Here is a 25230-nt window from a genome sequence, read left to right as displayed (position 1 = left end):
AATGGCCCCCTACAGAAGTCAGTACATTGAGTTTTTTTTAAAAAACTACAAAAACCACACAGCTGTCTCAAACTCAAGGCACATTGTTGTGCATTGTGCACTTTCACATATCAGACACAAAGAGAAGGTCCTGAAAGCTTCTAGAGCAAAACAAGGTATATTCAGAGAAACAGGACTTAGAATGATACAGAAATTTTCAGCAACATTAGAAGTTATAAGATAAGGGGGAACAGAGTTTTAAAAATTCTGAGGGAAAATTATCATCAACCTAGAATTCTATTCATAGCCAAAACAATGAAACAAGGGAGAAGGAATATTATTTTCATATATGCAAGGTGTATCAGTAGAATGTGTTTGCCTGCAAGTACTAGAAAACTCAGTAAATAATGGCTTAAACAAATATGGAATTCTTTCTTTCATAGAACAAGAAACCGAGAGGTAGACAATCTGGGACTGATGTGATGATTCAACAGTGTCATTAAGGCCCCCATGTTCTGTCTTCCTGTTAGCTCTCTTTAACACAAGATTATAGTCACCTGGTGGCAAGTTGTCTGAAGCACCTCAAACATCATGCCTTTGTTCTGACTAGGAAAAAAGGAAGAAAAGCAAAACTTGCCCAGAAAGCTCCTGGCAGGCCTCTACTTACATTTCATTGAGTATAACTGTGAAACCTGGCTTCAAGAGGGCCTGGGAAAGCAAATATTTAGCTTTTCCAGCCTTTATATAGTGCACTGGGGAACGTTTGGAAATGGCTGTTGGATAATGCAGTCAGCGGTGTGTGCTACACAAGATTTAAAAACTGATAGACCTTTTATGCACTCTTTCTTAGGAAGTTACTACGCCATATACACTAACAAAAAGGAGTAAAAGTAACTAAAAAGAAAACATAGAAGCTAGGAAAAAGAGGATCCAACACAGGAAAGCAATAAAGGGGCTTCGCACGATGATATCTGCACAACAAACCTAAGGCACATCTCATTCAAATTGGAGCGAGAGGTTGTAGGAAAGTAAACCTTTCTTCCTCACCAAAAATGAGGTTTCCAGATAAAAGTAGGCTCAGTAGATATGTTTGAGCATTTCAAGTAAAAAGCTGTTGATAGAGTGTGGCCTTTTAACACCAAGGTCAAGGGTTCAGTTCCCCATACTGGCCAGCCGTAAAAAAAAAAAAAAAAAGCTGTTGATGGATAAATAGCATCTGATGTAAAAGATTAAGGATAGGAACATAATAGGGAGGCAGAAATTTTTATAAGAAAGGTAACATCATCACAGTAAATTTCTTCACTCTATAGTGACCAGTATTTCCTTAATCATAATAATGTAATACATTTAACCAAAAATTGGGATAAAATTTAATGGGATGGTACCATAGGAGTAGTAAAAATCTTTATCTACTATAACAGGAAGTCAGTAGGTGATGTCCAAAATACCTGCTTAAGCATATGATTTAGAAATATAGACCTAAATGGCTAAAACATTGCCCTGTCTAAAATTGCCTGTTTTATTTGTTTTACTCATTTTATTTTGTTGCCATAGGGTGGTGAGGAGGTATTTGATTTAATCTTTGATATCCTCTGGATTTTAAGAGTTATTCTAACTTTTCATTAAAATAACTAGGAGGAGAGAGGTAATATTCCCTCTACTAATATAGCTCTCCATGAAAAGGTAGTGAAGAGAGTAATAGAAGTGACACATATATGTTGAAAACTATAACATACCAGCTCAGTGCTAGATTAAGGATACAGTGGAACAAGGTGATCATAGTCTCTCAAAGTGCTGATAGCCTGGCTAGTAGATAATATAATATTCTGATGAATATAATAGCTACTCTTTATTTAGACCCTACCATATGCCAGAATATCTTGATGGTATTATTACCATTTATAAGAAGAGAAAAATTGAAATCATTGAAGTAATCTGTTCAGCATTACAGAACTAAGTAGAGTTGCGATTTAGATGTCTGAATACACAGGTGTTCTTTCCATCATTCTAAACTACTTCCCAAGATTAGAAGAAAAAAAGTGGCAAAGGGTGATAGTGGCAGAGAGCTAGTAAAAAAAAAAGTCACTATAATAAGTAGGCTTTAATGACTATCATTTGAAAATTTGAAAATTTGATTGTTGTAATAATTTAGTCATAGTTATGGCTAGGTTTAGAGCTAGCGAAGTGGGATAGTTCTTTTTGTTGAATTTTGTTGTGATTATAAAAGTAATAATATGCTCATTGTACAGAATTTGAAAAATATAGAATGATGCGAATAAGAAAATGTATCAAACCATCCAGAGATAATCTGTTAAGATTTTGATGTGTTTACTTCTAGTCTTTTTAAAAATGTGTTTATTGCATAAAATTTGGCACAATTTTATATTTTGCTGTATTTACATTAACTTGTGGTAATTGTTTTCATCATTACGGTTTTATTACTATGGGGTATTAGTAGAGGTATTAGTAGAAAAGACAAGTGGATTCATTCCCTAATTACTGCTGCAATCAACTTTTCTAAAATCACAATCACCTATTTTACTGTGCATTATTCAATTTTTAATTAGTTTATGGTGAATTATCCCACAGTGCAAACAAGTTCATTCATTAATTTAATAATATTTGTTGATCATCTATTAGCATTTAAGTTTGTCTCTCTCCTTTCCTTCTTTCCTACCTAGTTCATTGTCTTCTATATGCCAAGTATTGTTTTAGGCACTAAAACAATTGTTCAGGGATTCATCTATGGACCTGGGGGATAAGATCCCTTCGCTTACAGGACTCACATTCAGTGGAGAGAGACCTTCAGTTGTGTTCTAAGTACTGTGAAGAAAATAAATTGGATACCATGGTACTGTGTAATGTGGGAGGATCTATTTAGATAGAGTGTTTTGGGAAACCTCTCTGAGGAGGTAATCTTTAAGATTTAAGATGAGAAAAAAAGAATTAGGAAGAACCATGTGAAAAACTAAGAGATGAGCAAGTACAAAGTTCCAAAGCAGGAAAGAACTTTGGGTGTTCCAAAAAAAGGACTAATGCAAATTGAAGATGGGGAAAGTTGGTATAAAGTGGGGTTAGAGACATAGATGAGTCTGATTATATATGAGCCTTCTACAAAAACAAGAAGTTTAGGGCCGAGCCCGTGGCGCACTTGGTAGAGTGCTGCGCTGGCAGCGCGGCGACGCTCCCGCCGCGGGTTCGGATCCTATATAGGACTGACCGGTGTACTCACTGGCTGAGTGCCGGTCACGAAAAAACGACAAAAAAAAAAAAAAAAAAAAAAAACCAAGAAGTTTAGATTTTTTTTTTTTTTCTTAAATAAAATAGGCTATTTAAAGGTTTGAAGTCAGGGTCTTGATCTAATTTAAGTTTTGAAAATGTCACTCTTTTGTCTAGGTGTACATTTTCCAAGTGGTTAATTTTGACAATATTCCTATGAGTTGCATTGTTCTAAGGCTATATGTACAGTGGGTGTTTTATGGCAGAGTATAGCATCTGATTAGGACTACTTGGAAAAAATTTTCCAGTTAGAACTGTTGCAGTTATACTTGGACTTGAGGAACTTCAGTGACTCTGTAGGCATATTAGAGTAAAACTGAAATTACTTTGTTTTTCTGTTTTTCTTTCTTTTTATTCTCATCTCTTCCTCTCCCCAACCCCTCCTTTATTCTCTCTCTTCCTTCCTTTTCCCTTCTTTTCCTTTCTTTCTATTCCTTTCTCCATGCCTCTCCCTTCTCCTTTCTCTCTCCTAGAGAATTCTAGTATGTAATCAGTTTTGAGAACGGTGATTCTACCTATCCAGAGCCTGTTTCAGTCCTTGGTCACGTAACCTTAGGCAAGTTACCTAACATCTCAGCCTTCATTTCCACATTTGTAAGTGACCAAAATTATATTTTAAGGAAAATAGAATCCCTGCTCATGGCTACTCAGTGAATGGATGGATTAACCCTGTAATTTGTCATTTGTAATTACTGTTGGGTGCTTCAGTTTGCACAAGAGGATGTCAATACTACCCTCAGGTTAATGATTTATCCAGTAATCATCATTGAGTAATGTCAGTTTTTCCTCCCTCTTCTATTTTCATTGCTGCTTCACTATGTACTGGTTTGGGCTGTCTTCACCTGTTTGGCCTCTTTCTCTAGTCTTTCTCTCCCTGTGTCTCCCACCTATCCCCACCAATTCATCCTCCACACTGCAAGTAGAATACAGCTATTCTGTATTACCGATTAAGAACAGAACCATATGTCTTAACATTTATTCAAGAGATATTTTTTGGCCACCTGCGAGGTACCATGTTAATAACCTAAGTACTTGGAATACAACTGTGAATTAGGGCCTCTATCTTCATGGAGCTTATACAGTAGTTGTGCATGGGGAGGAGAAAGAAGTAAATTAACAACCTTATCTTTTGATTAATGCTAATTTAAGATAAGAAAATATCTGAAAAAAAAAATATTTTCCTTACTTAAAATGTTTTAATCATTTCATTGTCTCAAGACCACAGAATATTAAATTCTTACAGACAGCATAGTTCTTCTTGCCTGTGGGTTTTTGCCCATGCTATTACCCCTACATGAATCATTCCCTCCCACTTCCAAAATCTAGCTAACTTTCGCTCACCTTTCAGATCTTAGCTTGTAGATCGTTGTCTCCCCATTCTTGTCTAACTCTTCAAGCCCAGGTTAGAAGTTAAAGCACATGGCTCTAGCCTTAATTGTTAGCAAAATTCTAGGAATTCGTCTAGAAGTGTAATCTTGACTCCGCTTTTCAAAACCTGTGAAAAGTTCAGCTGAAATATACAGATTTTATTTATTATTTCTTAAAGAACATTCAGTCTTTTCATTACTCTAGATCTCATAAAGATCTTTTACTGGATTAATAAGTTAGACTATTCAGAAAACTTCACATCAGAACTATGGTATATCAAATTGTCCTCCCATAGAATTATTTTTACTTCACTTTAAAAAGTACATTTACATTTTATTTTGTCTTACTAGACTGCTACTTATTTTGTAAGCCATGAAAAGTCCTTTTAAGAACAAAGCAGGATACTATTTAATTTCCTACATTATTAAATATTCTTAGGAAACACTAATTTTATCCATTATGTAGATGCTCTGTACCTTATTTACCCCTTCTATTGTTTATTAACTGTTCTTCTAAACCTTTTTTACTATAGTTAATTACTGTAATTTGAAATGGACTTAACATATAATTACTGTGTTTATCTATGATTTAGTAATGTGAATTCTTTGTTAAAACTGCATTTATAATGTGTTTCAAATTGGATTGTTTGAAATCATAAAAGAAATTTGTTTGAACTATTGAGAACATCAATTAGAGATGGTATATCAAATAGTAAATTGCTACTTTCTGTTATAATTTTGTATTGTGTCAGATACTATAAAATCTTAAATCATTGCTCTTTGTAATTATCTAAATGTACCATCTCAGATTTAACATCTCAAAATCTGAAGAAACTTCAACTGTTTTGTTTTTTAACCACAGTATAATAATTTTATGCTCCCCTCAGAAGATTATAATTTAAATCAATGGATTGGCAGCTGCTTAGAAAGAAGGAATTTATTAGTATTGTGTCTAACACATAATTACATCAAATTTCAGCATATCTAAAATTTGGGTTTATTTCTGAACAACTTTTGGCAATAAGACTGAGAACACAAGGAGTTTAGCAGACTCCCCATATGTAAGCTCTGTATTTAACACTAATTGAAAATTATGTTTAGAAGATGGCCTGTCATACCACCAGAGCTTTAAAGTTTACTGTGGAAATTCAGTCTATTATAACAGAAGTACTTTCTCATATCTGTATTCAAAGAAACATATATTGAGCCTTCACCATGTGCCAGGTGCCAAGTTAAGCATTGGTGATAGAAAGCTCTTACAACCTGATTCCTGTTCTATAGTAGTCATCTGTTTACTTGTTTTTGTTCCTTAAACTCTGTGGACTCTATTTTCCCACATCTGCCATTGTTTATTCCATTCTGTTCTAACCATTGTAGCAGATTGGTATACTTGAAAGAATAGTGAATTGAGAATCAGAAGACTTGGTCTCTCTTCATCTGGGTCTGCCATTCGTCCTTCTGCAACTTTGGCAAAGTTATATAACTTCCCTGGGCCTGATTATTCATCTAAAAATGAGGGGATTAGACCAGTTGATCTTAAGGCATCATCTAGCTCCAAAATTTTGACAATTAAATTTCATTCCCTTCTGCTGTTATCAGGTTGTGAAACTAACATATGAGGGCTATGTGAGTTACGTCTGCAAGACCTGATTTATCTATACATATATTTTCATGAAAACCTTAAAAGCAAAGTCTTTGCTCTGGGAATGTGCTTGTTGTGCTTATTGACATTTAAAAAAAATAGTATAATAAGTCCTTATGTTTTTGACCCTCTTATACTTTTACCAATTAACTGAGTAAGTCCAATTCAGCAGTACAGAGAAGATTGTGAAGCTAATTATTTGCTTTCATTAACATAGCTTAGTTAAGGAGCTAGAAAATGGTAGTACTTATTTCGGTGTAACTAGGCTTCATTGCTTTCTATTTAATATCTTTTATATTTGGTGTGTCATTATTCTGATAAAAATTGATTGTGTACTTTTTTTCTCTCAAAATTTTTAGTAATAATAATTTTCCCTAATTTCTTTCTTCAACCCTCCCAGAGGTATTTTTGCTAGTTACAAGCTTATAAAAATGTTATATTTTTTAATATAAAGTTTAAGTTATTTGATAGTAAATTTGAATTAAAGTTCACCTATAAAAACAAACATGCAGGAACACTAAAGACAATGTTGAAAGTGATAGGTAATGAAGTAGTACTAGCTCTACCAGATATTTATAAACCTACAATTTGGTACAGATTAATGAATGGAATAGAACAGATAGTATAAAAGTTAATCTACATGAGAATTTAGTATATGGTAAGTTTGGCATTTCCAATGAGAGAGGAAAAACAGATTATACAATAAATGATATTGATACATTGCTTAAGAGTTGGCACTAAAAAAAAAAAAAAGAAAAGAAAATGTGGATCATCACTAGTTGACTTCCATATACCAAAGCAAATTCTAGGTAGACCTAAGTTTCATACTTAAGAAATGAAATTATAATTTTAATTAATCTAGGATGGAGCGAAGACCTTTCCAAACATGCCATAAAACCCGGAAGTCATAAAGAAAGTGATTAAGTTTGATTTTTTTGCAAATTAAAAAAAGTATATATTAAAAATAGTTAAATATCAAATAATGACAAACTAGCAACTAAGACAAAGCTTAGTATCCTGCTATAAACAAGTGGCTCTTATAAGTCAGTGAAACAGGATAATCTTCCAATAGAACAATGGCAAAAGACATGAATAGATACTTAAAAGTAAAAATAATTGAACTAGCCAGTAAGTTTACCTTTCTGAAGATGCTCAGCTTCATTCATAATTTTTAAATTGTAAATTAAAAGATCACTTAGTGGATGCTGGCATTGGTCATGAGGAAACAGATATCCTGTTACACTCTGGATGAAATATAAATTGTTGCAGCCCTTTTGTGAGAGTACTGTTCCATTATCTATTCAAATATAAAATATATATACCCTTTGCTTAAGCATTATTCCCAGGAATTTTTTATTCACATATTTGTACAGCTGCACAAAATATAAGCTACAAAAAAATAAAAACAGAGATATTTATTGGAGTATTATTTGCAAGAGGAAAAAATCTGGAAACAACTTTGTATTTAGGTATTTGATTTATTTGTCTATCAATTAAATAAACTATGGTTGATCTATTCAATGAGATTAATTCGATGTAGCTTAATACAACTGAGATAGATCAATAAATACTATATTGTTGAGTGTCAAAAGCTAGTTACAATTTTACAAAAAGTAAATAATGAGTGGTAGAAACCCAGGTTCAGGTAAAATAATAGAAGTTTTAAACTGGAGTTACTGTTTAGTGCTTAACAGGGTCTCATCCAACATTTAAAATGTCTCAGACTTAGAATATAAAAATGTTGCACATACTGTTGTTTGCCTACCCTTTCTTCTCATTATTAACCCTTTAACGTCAAGCCCTTTCAACAATTGGCCCTTTCTTGTTAACCAAACCATAATTTTGTTTAATGGCAAGTTGCCCAGACCCAGGGGGTGAATCATGATTAGTCTTAACCATTCATTATTGTCCTTTAGGTGATTATTTCATTTTACCTTCCTCCCATGTTGACCCAGTTCTGCCAGTGAGATATTAGGAAAGTCTGCTAGAGGACATTTGAGAAAAATGTCTTCTCTAATGAAAATAGATGCTAAAAGAATACTTTCTGTCCCTGCTTTGGTTGTTCTATATAAGGATGTGATGCTTTGAGCTGCTACTGGCAACTTTCAAAAATGAATGAAAGGCCAAGAAAATTGCCAAAATGTTAACATAGCACCATGATTTGTTGAACTGCTGAAACTTATCTACTTGTAGAATTTTGTTATAGTAGCTAATTAATTCATTTCTTTTAGCTGGAGCTGAAAATATCCTAACAAATAGAGAATTCATGGAAAGCATTTCTGTTAAGTTTTATATTTCTGTGACAGTTCTGAAAATTGTTCTCTTCCTGTGTCTTGGCTAAAGTAATTAATAATGAATATGTGCATTGAGCCATGAAGCAAAAATAGAGTTGAGATTAGTTTATGAACTAATGCAAAAATGCATCTTCCTCAAGAATTGAAGGGGCTTCAAAAATATTTCATGTATCTTTATCCTCTCCCACCCCCAGGGGTTTCCTTATGTTAAAAATTCTGGTAATCACCTCCATTTGCCTATTGGGTTAGTCAAGGAAGGAAAAAAAGAAAAGATGTGATTCAGACTGTCAGATAAAATCTTTTCTTTTTTTTTTCACTTCCCTTTTAGCTATCCTATTTTAAGTTTTAAAGATGCTAAAGAAGAAATAGGAGAGTCGAAGGGCTATCATTGTAATTTCTTAGAAAAACTCTAAAAATAACAGGTTGTCAGTGATAGCTGTTTGTTGCATAATTCTTATTCTCTGTTTTCTCAGACTAGCGTCCTTTCAAAATGTGTTCATGATTAACATATGATCTGCTTGATTAATTTCCCTTTGTGAGTCAGTTTATAAAGACCGGTTAAGATTCCTGGCATTCAGTCAAGCTTTTTGGCAATTGAATCTAAAAGTTTTTAAAATATTACATGTTGTAGATCTCCTGTCCTCACTCTCCTCCACCCCACACTACTATCCATTAGAAACTATTAAATTGAAAAGATAGCCTTGTTTTCTTCCTGGGAAAAAAATTAATACAAAAGACTGTATTTATAGTTATAGCGTGTTAGAATGAAAGCTGTTTTCTTGGTTTTGACCTTTAGGTCTTTTTGTTTTTTGATAAGGCCATTTTTATTCAACTAGTTTTAATTTTTATTATAATTATTATAAAAGTAATGCAATGCATATAGTTACTAAAGCAAAATTCACACTGATGCCAGTTAAGGCCTGGCCTTTGAGTTCTCCCCAGTAAATCTTACCAGAAAGAATAACTGGTTCCCTGAAAAATATTACCTCACAGATCAACATAACTAGACAGTTGAGGACTGCAACTATCTCAGAAGAAATCAATAAACTGACAACATACCTAAAGCAGAATTATTAAAATAGATGAACTAAGAATTCAAAATAAGCATGATCAATATACTTAAAGATATAAAGTAACAGTATGTTTTATATACTATTATTATATATTATATGTTATATGTATTATATTACATAATATATTATGTATTATATTATTAGTGTAATTTGAAATAAGATCTAAAAATTATAAAAAAAGAACCAAATGGAAATACTAGATATGAAATCTATAATTGAAATAAAAAATACAACAAATATAAATAGGGTGATATGAGTGAATCAATCAATTGAAAAATTAGAATGAACACTCAGGAAGAAGCAGGAAAAAAAAGAGAGAAAATGTAAAAGAAAAACTAAGGGCTATGGAGAATAGTTGTACAAGTGCTGACATCATAAAAGTTGTTCCAGAAGGAAGAAAAATAAAAATTTAAGAAGGTGAAATAATTGAAGAGATAAATTTCCCAGAATTCAAAAATGATGGCAAGCTTCAGATTGGTGAAGAACTCATACCATACCAAATAGAACAAATAAGGGAAAATGCATACCTAGTCATATTAAAGTACAACTAAGAATATCAAAGACAGAGAAAATTCTGAAAGACTTCAGAGATGAAGAGCAGATGACCTGTAAGGGAGTAAGTCGGCTTTGCTTTAAGAGTTACTTTAAGCTCTGCTCTCATTCTTATTCAGGCCCCTATATCCTTATTAGAAGCTCTCCACAGGAGTCCTCCTCACAGTCTACTTCTGCTTTTTGTATTTGCTGATTTGTTTGGAAGTTTTCCATCTTTTCTTTCCGGTGAGTTGGGCTCTCTTTTTCTTGACTGTGATTTCTCTTGTCAATATAAACCCAACTGCTATCTTCCAAGATTCTTCAGAATTTCTTACCTTCTGATATACTCTCTTCTTTTCTAGTGCTATTATTATTATTCTTTTTGCTATAATATCTTTTCTACCAATTCAGTGGGGTAATGGAAAAGAGGGATAATGAAGTTAGTTTGCTATCTGAAACCAAAAGGCCTAACCTTTAGAATTTATAAGAAGCTTCCTTAGTAAAAATTCAAGAGTCTAAACCTACTATTGCTAGACTGTAATTCTTTTATGTTTATATGAAATGTTTTATATATGTCATTTATATATGTGATTTTTTTGCATTTTAATTTAATAAGAATGCATAAAATCTTCATTTAAAAATGAGAAGAGGTTATTTTCTCTTCTGTTTACAAAGGAGGTAACAAATTAGATTTACAGAGAAATGTTCATTTAATATTTTCTTAGAGAAATCTAGATTGCTTTTGAAGGTAGATTTGAAAACTTTAAATTTTTTTTATTGAAATGTCTTTTAAATTGTTACTGTATATAAAAGGGGTGAAGAAGGGATTAAGCTTAAGTGCAATTTGTAAAATTTAGGCAAAAAGCCATTAACATAGTTACATGCAGTATCAGTTTGAATTAACCCCATGATCTTTGGGAACTCCTAAGGTATAAGTTTTTATTTTTATTTTTTAGAGAAAAAATTTTAAATACTTTACTCTTTATAAAATAATGCCTGGTTTTAGTTTTGTAACCATCATTCCAGCAAAATGATTTTAAAACATTTTTTTTTTAAGCACCACATAAGCTGTCTTTTGAAACCTGAATGCATCCCCTTTCCATCTAAATAACAGCATTCCAGATAGTAAAGTAAAATTTTGTTTATGAAAAATTTGGAAAGGTGTGAATTTTTCACTTGTTACTAAGAGTCCTCAGTACTTATACTGAGATATGTTTTTTTCTGTATTTTGGTTTGGATTTCTTTTCTTTTTTCGTTTTCCTATGATTGTAAAAGCATTATATACTGGAAAAATTCATATTATGCAATAGAAACTAAAAGTACTCTAAGACCACCATCCTGCCAAATTTATAGTTTAGTATATGTTCTTTCATACTTTTTCTATTTATATGCAAACATATATTTTATATATAAACATTTATCTTTGTCTTATATGTAACAAAAATTATATTTGAAGAGGACTGCAAACTTAAGGATTAATAGAAATTTTTTACCTCGAGATTTTGCTTTTGAATATTCTTAGAGAAAAATTTCGATACCTCCAAAAAACTTGGTGAAGTATGTTTACTCTCATTTTTCATAAGTTTCTGCTCCAGGTTTGGTCTGTATAGTCCAGACATTTTTTATACTTATGACATTTATTCTTCTTGCACTGATGATATCCATTTGGTGGAAATGATGTCTCTTTATTGATATTTCCTTACTATCTGCTTCTAATCCATCCCATTACAATCATGAAAAAACATCCTAATTTATCACTGTATCTCAAGAGTCTCTCACTTTGCGTATTCATGATTAATATTACTAAAAGTTTTCCTCTTATCACCCTCTTGAGTCTTAATCTCAACAACAAAATTTCAGCCTTCAAGAGACTCAGTAAGTTGATCTTGATAACTTCAAATTTTTAGATGAGAAAACTGAGATCCCCAGATTTTTCTCGCATGAAATGACATAGTTAATTGGGAAATCTAGATTTCCTGCTTTGATTCTCATTACTGATTGGTAATGATAAGTTCCTACTTATTAATTGGTAAATAAGTTCCTACGCTGGCTGTCAGAAACCTGCTGAACACAGATGTGATTTCTGTATTATAAGCAAGGTAACTCCAAACAGATGTTTATAAGTTGTAAATTACTAATATCTTATAAATAGGGATAATGTTATAAAAATATTTTAAGAGCTTTGATGTTAGTGCTGTTAAAAAAGAACACTCTCTCAAGAAAATTAACCTTTTCTTCCACACCCTACAGAATTTTATTAGTATTTGTCAAGATTAAGATTTATAGATTTGGAATCATTTGAGACTGTGAAGCCAGTGTGAATGTAGTGGTTTATTAGCATAGACTTCATTTGTTTATAATTTGCTATTACTTGCTTTGAAGAACAATGTCTTGGTTTTGCCACTTAGCATATTAATTAGCTATGCCTTATTATGAGTTACTATGTCACTCTAACTCTAGCTAACACTAAATCAATAATAGAGCACAAATGATCAAAAAAATAGATAAATTGGACTTCATCATAATTAAAAATTTTTGTGTTTCAAAGGACCCCATCAGGAAAATGTAAAGATAACCCACAAAATGGGAGAAAAGTTTTGCAAATCATGTATCTGATTAGGGACTTGTATCAGTATATATAAAGAAATCTTAGAACTCAGTAATAAAGAGGCAAATAGCACAGTTTAAAAATGGACAGGGAGTTTCCAAAGAAGATATACAAATGGTGAGTAGGCACAGAAAGAGATGATCAACATCATTAGTCATTAGCAAATGAATGTCAAAACTGCAATGAGATACCACTTTATATTCAATAAGATAGCTATAATAAAGAAGGTGAACAGTAGCAAGTGTTGATGAGGATGTAGAGAAATTGTAATCTTCATGTATTGGGTGGTGGACATGTGAAACGATGAAGCCACCCTATGGAGAGATGTGGATAGGGGATGGGGAGTGGCTGCTAATGGGTACAGGATTTCTTTTTTGGAATAATGGAAATGTTCTAAAATTAGATTGGGGTGATTTCACAACTGTGTGAATACACTAAAAACAAACTGTATGCTTAAAGTGAGTGAATTGTGGGCCAAGCCCGTGGCGCACTCGGGAGAGTGCAGTGCTGGGAGCGCAGCAACGCTCCCGCCGCGGGTTCGGATCCTATATAGGAATGGCCGGTGCACTCACTGGCTGAGTGCCGGTCACGAAAAAGACAAAAATAAATAAATAAATAAAGTGAGTGAATTGTATGGAAAATGAATTAGATTTCTGTAAAATTGGGAAAAAGTCAATAATAGCTTTGAATTTGTAACTTGGAGACAAAATCAACATTATGCAGAGTAAAAGGCATATTGAGTTTCAAAGATCAAAGAAATGGGAAGTGTATAGTTTGTAGTATGTTTGGTAATAAAAGCAATTTTTTAATAATTCCTTGTAATACAGATTCTATGAATATAGTAGTCTTACCTCCCTGAGCATTGTAAACTTGCCCTGAGCATTGTAAACCTGCCCTGACATGGCCTGTTTTTGAGAGGCTATGCTTGTTATTTCTTGCTTATACTACTATGTTGGTTCTAGGAAAAATGTGACAGTATGTAAAATTTGGTCTTACATTCTTGCATGCCCCCCCACCAGCCGAGTATTCCTTTAATCCCTTCTCTTTGATCACACACACACACACACACACACACACACACACACACACACACACACACACACACACACACACACACACACACTATTTTATAGAATTCAAAATGTCTTGCCCTCTCCACTAATTTCCATTCCAACCAAAAATTTCTGTTCCCTTAATGGGTCTTTATCTAGGTGTTTTAGGGTAAGTGTTTTATTGCATTGGTTCATATAAGTGATACTTCCTTGATATTTAATATTTTAAAAGATTATAGAACAAGAGTCAACAGACTTTTTCTATAAAGAGCCAGATGTAAATATTTTCAGCTTTACAGGTCATATATTTGCTGTTGCAGCTACTTAAACTTGGTATTGTAGGGCAAAACAGCCAAAAACGACATGCGAATGAATGGACATGGCCTGATTCGACCCTGAACAGGCGAGATCAAGCCATAGTTTGCCAAGTCATGTTATAAAATTTTTAATTCAGAGGCTCACTATCAAGACAAAATGGGATAAAGAAATTTAAGTGCAATAAAGGTAGGCAGTTATATCACCCACTCCTCCCACTTATGAAAGTGGTTCCATTTCTTCACTGTTTTATCTTTCTTCCAAGGTTATCTGAGGAACAGAGGTCAGAACCTCAGCACATCACTTTTCAAAGTTTTTCAAGGCTTGTTAAAATACCAGATTTGATATAACCACTAAAGACTATGACATGAGAGTTGAGGTTATTATTAAGATTAGATCAATATATATGTATGTATAAATATAAATGTATATGTGTGCATACAAATTATATATTGTTTTGTGTGTGTATATAATTTTCTAATATATTTACTGTAGAATGCATTTAGATAATCTTTAAAATGTCCCAAATTTATTGAATAGGAATGTAAAAAGGACACATAAATTTGAGATAAACTATGGAAAAATAACTGGATTATTTGGCCCTGCTACAGTAGGTAAAGAAGAATCAAAATCAATATAGCTAGCATCTCATGTAATCGTATTCTCAATTGATTTAAATATTTTACTTAAGTATGATGTTTGTTTAGCTTTTTGAGTATGTGATAATTGTTCATGGGTAAAAGCATTGCAGTGTTGAAACAATGACATTGTTTTAGATCATGGCTATTATGTTGTGAAGCAGATGAGTCGATAAGGTGCACTTCGTGTATATAAGATTATATTTCAACTGATATTTTCAAATAAGAATGATAAGAAAAATTTGCATTTTCCATATCAGTGTTTTACAAATTACTGGATAATGCAGAATGACCATCACTTAATTGATGGATTTCTTAGAAAAACAAAATGTTATTAACCCTGGGGAGTTCAAGCCACTAAGCAAAACAAAATGGCATATTACACCCCAGAATTTTTAACTTTTTTCTTGGAAATTATTGTATGTCATAAACAGATATTTTAAATGACTCTGATCTTGTTAAACAATGCTGCATTTCACTTTCTGTCAGCTTTTTGTTTTTCCAGGTCAAGATTTAAATATCGTATCTCCACTAGTAAATAAGACCTGACCCAGATAATAAATCAGTTAATTAAAGCATTACCCTTTCCTTCATCATATAAAAATGATTACATTGCATACCTCTTTCTACCTTGTTCCTCCCTCTAGCTCCATTCTGGTAGTTGACATTCATTTATTCTTTCAATAAGTAGTTGAGTAATTATTATATGCCAAGCACTGTTCTAGGCACTGGGAACAAAATAGCAAACAAAATAATTGCTGCCTTTGTGGAGCTTACATTCTAGAGGAGAGAGAAAGCAATAAGCAATTATTTATTGTTCAATAAAAAAGTTATATACTGTGTTAGAAGATAAGTACTGTGGACACATAAAGCAGGATAAGGATGTATAATCTTACAATGAGTAAGTACTAATCTTCTCTGTAACATGAGTATTGCCATCTTATTTTTTCCTTCAATTTATAGTTCCAATGACAGGATTTACCCAAAGAGCAACTATTGATCCAGAACTGAATGAAATACATGTCTTATCTGGCCTCAGCAAAGACAAGGAAAAGAGGGAAGAGAATGTCAGAAATTCATTCTGGATTTATGACATTGTGAGGAACAGTTGGTAAGGAACTCTTGCTTGTGCTATAATCCCAATGTAGCATTTATTTGAGGGTGTTGGTTTATTCAAAAGAAGAGAGAAAAAGGAGGCTTATGTTAATTTGTGTATGTACAACTTCACAAATTAAAAGTCAGTATTGGGGAAAAAATCAATATCAATGTATAGATGTACAATGGTGTTCGATGAATGAATTTTACCTCTGTATTCAATTAATAGATGGTTCCTGGTCTGAGAGTCAGAGAATTGTATTTTAGTCTAGGTTCTGCTACCAAGTAGATGTGTGCACTTGAGCAGTTGAAAATAATGCTTTTTTAATGTCCCCAGGTCAGTCTTTATAAAATGATGAGGTTTGACTAGAACAGTGTAGGGACATTATTACTTAGCATTTCCAAACCAGGACCCTTTTGTCATTGAGCATCTCACAGAACTGGTGCTGCATGTTTTGCTTCAGGAAATACTGGCCCAGGGGATCCAGCTCTAACATTCTGTGATTGCTCCATAAATGAATATTCTACAGAACAGAGGCACTTTAGAGAACTTTGTCCATTCAGTAATGGAGAGTAGTGCTCAGCAAGTAAGGAATTTATTATTTTCTAAATAGGATGTTTATTTACAGTTAAGAGGAAAGCAGTCTACTGCAAGTCTTTTTATTGCATATAGATAGACAGGATAGCATCTCTTTCAGCCTTTAATTTGAGCCTTTGTGTGTGCTGTTTTTATTTCATAACATGAAGTAGGTTCTTCTTAAGTGAATTATTTGTTGGACATTAAAAGAACTTTAGAAGTCAGTTCTAACAAATTCAGATTACTTTATGAGAGTGACGAGAACTTTAAGATTTGATGTGAACAAATTCAAATTTTTTTTCTGTTGGTAATTGGACATGCAATTAATTTGCTTGATACAGTTGTATTAACAGTATGTTTGCTGGTAATTTTCTAGGACAGAATGCCTTAAAAGCAATGTTTTGCAGGTCTTGCGTCTATAAGAATGATCAAGCTGCAAAAGATAACCCAAGTAAAAGTCTTCAAGAGGAAGAACCATGTCCAAGATTTGCCCATCAGCTTGTATATGATGAGTTACACAAGGTATGCTAACTACACTGATGTGTGAATTTTCCATGGCCTACAATCTGAAAGAATCCCCAAATATTTGTTTCTGATTAAGTGGATTTGAATAAAAGGTTGTAACACATAGCAGACATACAATAGAACATATGTAGCAGGCATTCAATATCACTTCTAAAATTCCTTAAGAGAGTAAACATTTTAGCATAATCTGCATTTCTTGGCACTTTTCCTATTTTGAAAATAGTGGCTGCTGCTTTGCTGCTCAGATCAGATACATAGCATCGACTATCGATTCTACAATGTGAATATCCAAGTAAAAGATGTTCAGTTTTCAGCATTTCAGGTACCTTGTCTCATGATAGGAAAAGGACCAGGTATATAACTTCCTGGTTTAAAATTTTCCCTATTGTATAAGAACTCTTTTTATCTTTATTTTTCATATATATGAGTGACATCTCTTTTTCCATCAGCCTTGTGAAGACAGTCTTACTTTCTGAAGTTTAGTGTCACTAAGTGTTCGTGACTATTTCTCCCTTAAACTTAACATATAGTTTAGTGATTGGACTCAGATTATATAGTAAGTTGCTAGCAGACCCTGATTCTTTCTGTTTAGGCCATAGATGGTTATTTAAATTCTGTGCTGTAGTTTGAGACCTATAGGTAAAAGACACCATGGGAGTGAATAAAAGCCCTTTCTCTTAGTGTCTCCCAATTTAAGGGGTAAGTTAATTTTCATCTGTAGGACAGAAATATCTCTATTGTATAAAACCAGGAAATATAAATGTTTTCAAAATTTCTGGTAATATTTTAACACTTTGTCTAACTAAGTACAGTACAGAATGAACATTAAAAGCCTAATTAATAGTGAAATCATTACATTCCTTTTGTTTCCTTTTTTGGTATTAATTGGTTAATGGAGTAATACATATATATTTAAAATTTTATTTATTGAATCAAAATTGATTATATGTATTTTGGGGGTTCAACATTTAGATATGTTGATCAAATCAATATTACTAGCATATATATTGTTACAAATCTTATTATTCTTTATGCCCCTTCTCCAATCTGTCCCCTTTCCGCAGTCCCTCCCCCTGCCCTCCTCTAATTACCCTAGATTTCTTCTCTCCTTCTGAAAGAATAATGGTTACTCTATTAGCCCATTTTGTGTTGCTATAACAGAAATACCTGAGACTGGGTAATTTATAAAGAAAAGAGGTTTATTTGGCTTACAATTCTGGGACAGCTGCATCTGGCATGGGCCTCAGGCTACTTCTGCTCATGGCAGAAAGTGGCAGGCAGCTGGTGGGTACAGCAGGTCACATGGTGAGTGGAAGCAAGAGAGAGAGAGAAGAGGAGCCAAGGTCCTATAAACAACCAGCTCTTGCGGGAACTGGATAGAGTAAGATCTCACTCAGAACCCCCACCCCCAGGGAGAGCATTAATCCATTCATGAGGGATCTGCCCCCATGACTCAATCAGTTTCCAACACTGCCACACTGGGGATCAAATTTCCACATGAGTTTTGGAGGGGACAACACATCCAAGCTCCATCACTCTGTTAATTTGTTGCCTAGATGATCTGTCCAATGCTGAGAGGTGTGATCATGTCCCCCAGTATTATCGTAGAGTAGATGCTTCTTCTGTCACTCTGAAATGGGCTTTGTGGAGAGAGACATCCTCTTCTTTATCTCTGCTGGTGACTCTCCTTGTGTGAATGCACTCCAGTGGTTGGCGGACCATCTGCATGGTGGTTGTGGCGTGTAGTTGCTTTTGGGGCAGCCATAATTATTGTGGTAGCTGTGGTGGGCCAACCACATGGAGGTGATGTTTTTGGCATGCTCCTTGGTGCTGGCAGTGTGCCTGGTTGTGGGGTGTGTCTGGTCCCCTTCTCTATGCCTCTGGTCCCTGGGTGGGCCCTGAGGCCCTGGTGCAGTATGCCTGGTTGTGGGAGGGGGGTCTGGTCCCCTTCTCCATACCTCGGGTCCCCAGGTGGGCCCTGAGGTACTGATGCAGTGTGCCTGGTTGTGGGATGGGGGTCTGGTCCCCTTCTCTATGCCTTGGGTCCCCGAGGCACTGGCGCAGTGTGCCTGGTTGTGGGAGGGGGGTCCTGTCCCCTTCTCCATGCCTTGGGTCTCCGAGCGAGCCCTGAGGCACTGGTATGGTGTGCCTGGTTGTGAGAGGAGGGTCCAGTCTCCGGCTCCATGACTCAGGTCCCCAGGTGGACCCCAAGGTGCTGGCACGGTGTGCCTGGGCCTGATCCCCTTCTCCATGCCTCGGGTCCCCAGGTTCCTTTTGTTTTCTCTTTTGGTATTAATTGAATAATGGAATAATATTTTAAAAGTTATTTTACAAATTATATGTATCATTTAATATTTGGCATTTAGGTTAAAGCAAAATTAAGATGTTGAAAAAATTTTTAAGGCTCTGGTTGACTTGACTGTGGACCTTTAATAATTCAGCATGTGTATCAGAGCTTTATTAAGGATATCATTTGTTATTATGATTAACACCTGATTACCTTGACAATCCCCATTATTTCTTGTCCTCAGCAAACTCTATCTTGGATTAGTTTCTTTCTGTCATTGCTTTTGTTTCATGTCTTCCACTGTCATGGTAATTGTGGTAATACAACTCATTTTAGTATAAAATGTAGTTTAAGAACGTAGCCACAGTGCTTTAAAGTAAAATGGAAACTTGAGAAAAATCAAGAGAAGCCTTTGGTAAAAATGCAGTAATTTTTTATTTCTTTATACACATAAGGCTAGCCTGTTATAAACTGCTACCAAAATGAAGAAATTTTACTGTGGTTTCTGTAGTTTCTTGAGTATGCATTTTTAAAAATCTTATTCATTTTGTTTATTACAGGTTCATTATTTATTTGGTGGGAATCCAGGAAAATCTTGCTCTCCAAAAATGAGATTAGATGACTTCTGGTCACTGAAGTTGTGCAGACCTTCAAAAGATTACTTACTGAGGCATTGCAAGTACCTCATAAGAAAATACAGGTATAAAAATAATTTGGTGAAAACTTTTAATTAACATTATCAGCTATTTGTTGGTATTACCTAGCTTTGCAGGTGTGACTTTCTCTTTTCAAATTTAATGACAAGACAGTATAAATACTGTGAAGATTATGAATTTTATAAATGCCCTGTTATTCTACTTGTTTTTGCTTTCTTCTTTCATAGGAAGATACAAAGTGAAGATAGATACTGTTGCTAAAAATTTCTAAATACAGAACAAATGAAATTTTGCAACAGGTAAAATAATGAAGAAAAGAATTTCTGTGAAGGTGATTTGCCTACTTTGGAGTAACTCAAGTCCCAATCACTACAGATTAGATCAGCCACAGGGTATTGATATATGCCTGACTTATTGATAACTCTCTTGACAGTGAATATGGTGATATAGTTGATTGTATAATATCTTTATGGTTTGATGTTTCACAATACAACTTCAAATTATAGTTATAGTTTTACATCATTACTGTTGCTATTTAATTGCAAAATCATGTAGTCAAACATTTTCATATATATATCTCCTGAGTTATGTTTGCTTTTTTAGCCTAACAGGTAATAAATTATTAAAAAAATGTAGAAAAGTGTACCTGTCCTTTTGGTTATTAATAGTGCTACATGGTAATAAAAATTTGTAGTTTGGAAGGAGGAAGCCTTTAATGATGGTAATAACTCCCATTTATTGAACAATTATTGTGTGGTAGACCTGCATATTATTTTTACAATAAGCCAATGGAGTAGGTATTGCCATTATCACTATTTTATAAAAGAAGAAAACAGATGCATTTAAAAATGGATCATATAACTCATCTCAGGTCAGCCAAGTGTAGGTGACAGAGCCAGAATTTGATTCTGAGTAGTCTGACTCCAGTGGTCACCACTTAACCAGTACACACACACACACACACACACACACACACACACACACACACACACACTCTCTCTCACACATGTGTATGTATATACACATACATATGTTTATGTTTATATTTGTTTATTACATATAATGTATTTATGTTTTATATAGAACGTAAATACATAAAAATCTCTGTATATATAAATTAGATTTGTGCACCTTTATCATATAATATTTAGTTGTTGGTCTTTTCTCTACTTTTACAAGTTGTGCTTGAGAGACAAATTAATGACAGAAGCTAGTATAGGGCATTATTGTGAATAGTTTGTATATTTCTTATAAAATGTACAGGGGGAAAGGTCTGAATCTTCACATTGTGTGGATGGCAAGGGATAAACTTATTAACAAGATTTAAGCTTGTGTTACCTTCAGCTAATGTTTACATTGCTAAAATTTCATTCCTTAGTATTTTACTTAATGTTAAACTTTGTTTTTAAAAGAATAAGATAAATTTGGGGAGATTTTAGTGTTAGTTCTTTTTCTGCTTCAAGATATAACAACTGGTAGTTGGAATGTTAAATTGAGCTCTTTTTAAAAATTTTATGAACATAGGCCCATTAGAGATTAAAGGAGATTATTTAGTGCTTATGTAAAGAATTGGAATTCACTTATAAACTGTTTCCTTTGGCTTTTAATTGAAAAAGTAATGCATGCTTAATAAAGAAAAAGTAAGTCTTCTCTTCCCCTAAAAGAATTGATCACTCATCATCCTACCATTTACGAATAATAACTTAATATTTTGGTATATATCCTTTGAACTTTTTACTACACATGTGTACACATAGATTTTTGTTTAACTGAAAAATAGGGATCATATTGCTTTGATTTGTTTCAGTGAATGATGTATCACAACATCTTATGTTAATAAATACAAGTGCAAATCATAATTATAATGGCTGCATAATATTTTGCTGTATGTATAATTCACTTAACTAGTCTCCTTTTGTAGACTATTTAGATTTCTAGCTTATTTGCCATTATCAACGATAATGTAGTTATTAATATTACCTACTTCTATTTGCACCTCTATTAAAAATTGTATAGAATAGTGGTAGAATTGATGAATTATCAAACTGCCCTCCAAAAAGCTGTTAATTTTCATTCCTTCCAGAAGTATGTAAGAGTATTCATTTTCCCACAGGAAAGGAGTAAATTAAAGACGATGGTGTGGTGAAAGTGAAATGAGTGAGGCGACTATGGTAGAAGGTGAGGTCAGAGGGATAAAGAAAGGGGCAGGCTGTGAAGGGCCTTTGGCTTTGACTCTGAGGGAAAGGGGAGCACTGAAAGATGTTAAATAGAGCAGAGACACGTTCAGACTTATGTTTTATAAAAATCATCCTGGATTTTCTTCCAGAAGAACTGGGAAAAGTTGTGGCTGCTTTCGCTCAGATGGGAATTCTTCAGAAACAACAGGTTTATGTGTTGAGAACAGTAAGTTCAGTTTAGGACACTTTAGATTTGAGAAATCTGTAAACATGCAAGTGGAGATCATCCACGAGCATTCGGAGAAAAGGCCTGGCCTAACGTTACATTTGTGAGACGCTAATAGGGGAAGGGGCTTGCTCAGGGAGAGTGAGAAGAGTAAAGGGATGCTGAGCATTGTCAGAGGACGACCACTGTTTGAGGGACTGGCAGAAGAACAGAAATTCCACAAAAGAGATTGAAAAAGCACAGTAAGATACTATATAAACTTTAAAAGTAGCGCCAACAGAACCTATTGATAAATTTGATATGGGTGTGAGAGAAAGAGAAAAGTCAAGAATGACTCCTAGGATATCATGAGAATCTTCTGTGTATTCAAACTGACAATAAAAGGCCCATTTTAGACATTTGAAAAAAATGTAGACCTTTTTCTCTACCAAACTCTTAGATGAATTCAAGAGTTTAAAGGACATTGATACATTGCAGGCAGAATAGATAAAAGTCTGTATCTATGAATTGGGGTAGAACATGAAAATTGCCTTTTTAATTCAAATATCATGGTAATTAGACACTTTTATTATATGGATACTTAAACTATACTGCTTGACTGACTTATTCTTGTTGTTGTTCTTATGTAAAATTATTCTATTTAGTTGAAATATAAATTACTCTATTTAATTAAAATATAAATTTAGTTAAAATATAAACAGAAGTATATTGTGTGCTGAGAAACTATTTTCTTGTTCTTAGTGGTGTCTTATGATACAGTAAATAATTACCACTATTATTTTCTCATATAATGTTCATGTTTTCAAACTTGATGATGATTTAGGGGTAGAAAAAAGTAGAAAAAAAATTTTATAGGATTAATTTCTGTTCATTTAGGTATAGGGCAGAACCAATGATTGAAATATAATTCTAGACTGTAGACACAAGTCTTTGCAAGCCAAATAAAGCTTAGGGGGAAAAAAAAGAGGGAAAACATAACTTCCAGGAAACAAATCTCTTTACTGGATTTAGTGAGATGGTAGGTATGTGTTGGTTAGGTTATTTCAGGTCGCAAAGAATCAAATAACTTTAGAAGCAGATAGACCTATGTTTGATTCTGCTTCTGCTACTTACTAGCTCTTTTCTTGGCCAGGTTCATTCTCTGGGGCTCTGTCTCTCATATGTTTTTTTTTTAAATGACAAAATGTATCATCATCATAGAGTTATTGTGAGGATAAAGGAAGCAGTATATGTAAAATACTTGATATAGTGTCTAGCACATTACAAATGCTTGTTAAGAGGTTGTTGCAATTGTTTCTGTTATTACTGACTGAGACATGGAAATGGTCTCATTAAAAATATCTAATCAGTGTTAAAGATACTCATTAAAAGAAATCATACTCATTTCAGTCTCTAAAGTGTCTGTTAAGCACCACCAGTAGAAAATATATTGTACAAATCTAAGCAAGTATTTTAATTTTACCTCTACTTGGTTTTGATGAAACACATTGGGCTCTTTTGCAGTTCTGTTATGTAAAATAGTTAGCATATACACTGTGTTTTGTAGTTGATTTGGTCCTAACTTGAAGTTTTAAGAAAGGGGTGGGAAGTGCTCTTACCCATCCTCTAGCACGACAATTGCCTGTGACTACCTGACATTGCCATCATATCTCCAGGAACTCCACATCTGCACTTAGCTGCATGGCAGTATTCTTACTTCTGGGCTCCCAAACACAAGTCTTTTTGGATATTCATAATAACTCCTTATACACACTGTATTTCACCCTCTAGGTTTGAAAGACATTTTAATGATGTTTTCTCATAACTCAAGACAATTACTATTCTTGTTTACATTTTCTAGGTTTGAAGAAAAAGCCCAAGTGGATCCTCTTAGTGCTCTGAAATATTTACAAAACGATCTTTATATAACTGTCGATCATTCAGACCCAGAAGAGACAAAAGAGGTAAAGAAAGGTGGTAATAAACTTCAGAAATTGAGTATTTTTAAAAATGTCTTTCTAACTTATATTTGATATTTTTTTTAATTTTTGAGTGTTTAAAGGAAAATGAAGAAAATATGACACTAATAATCTAAAAAATGGCACAGAGCAGGGTGAAATCAAAATTGAACAGGCATATTTTCATGTTATAAGATTCAAGTCACACAAAAAACCTCTTATCCATTTAGAAAAAGATTCTCAGGCTTCTCAGTTTTAACTTAGACATTAGTTTTGTATTTCAGAAAGGAAATAGAAATTTTTTTTTTTTTTTTTTTTTTTTTTTTTAAATTTTATTTTGTCGATATACATTGTAGCTGATTAATGCTCCCCATCACCAAAACCTCCCTCCCTTCTCCCTCCCCCCCCTCCCCCCCAACAATGTCCTTTCTGTTTGTTTGTTGTATCAACTTCAAATAATTGTGGTTGTTATATCTTCTTCCTCCCCGCCCCCCGGTTTGTGTGTGTATGTGTGTATGTGTGTGTGTGAATTTATATATTAATTTTTAGCTCCCTCCAATAAGTGAGAACATGTGGTATTTCTCTTTCTGTGCCTGACTTGTTTCACTTAATATAATTCTCTCAAGGTCCATCCATGTTGTTGCAAATGGCAGTATTTCATTCGTTTTTATAGCTGAGTAGTATTCCATTGTGTAGATGTACCACATTTTCCGTATCCACTCATCTGATGATGGGCATTTGGGCTGGTTCCAACTCTTGGCTATTGTAAAGAGTGCTGCGACGAACATTGGGGAACAGGTATACCTTCGACTTGATGATTTCCATTCCTCTGGGTATATTCCCAACAGTGGGATGGCTGGGTCGTATGGTAGATCTATTTGCAATTGTTTAAGGAACCTCCATACCATTTTCCATAGAGGCTGCACCATTTTGCAGTCCCACCAACAATGTATGAGAGTTCCTTTTTCTCCG

At 33.8% G+C, this 25230-nt stretch overlaps 1 protein-coding gene across 22 annotated transcripts in view; it reads left to right on the top strand.

The window, feature by feature from the left end:
* Positions 1–25230, top strand: part of MKLN1 (muskelin 1) — a 335447-nt gene that overhangs the window by 287163 nt on the left and 23054 nt on the right. For all 22 annotated transcript variants that reach the window (XM_063099596.1, XM_063099591.1, XM_063099577.1 and 19 more), the window contains 4 exons: positions 15742–15889; positions 16858–16972; positions 19823–19962; positions 24162–24264. In XM_063099596.1, coding sequence (XP_062955666.1) covers positions 15742–15889; positions 16858–16972; positions 19823–19962; positions 24162–24264 — 506 coding nt within the window. The remainder of the gene's footprint in view (positions 1–15741; positions 15890–16857; positions 16973–19822; positions 19963–24161; positions 24265–25230) is intronic.

This window comes from Cynocephalus volans, chromosome 6 (assembly GCF_027409185.1).
Source record: "Cynocephalus volans isolate mCynVol1 chromosome 6, mCynVol1.pri, whole genome shotgun sequence".
Taxonomy (NCBI): domain Eukaryota; kingdom Metazoa; phylum Chordata; class Mammalia; order Dermoptera; family Cynocephalidae; genus Cynocephalus; species Cynocephalus volans.
Note: the sequence above shows the minus strand (reverse complement) of the source record. Positions and strands in the feature narration are given on the sequence as shown.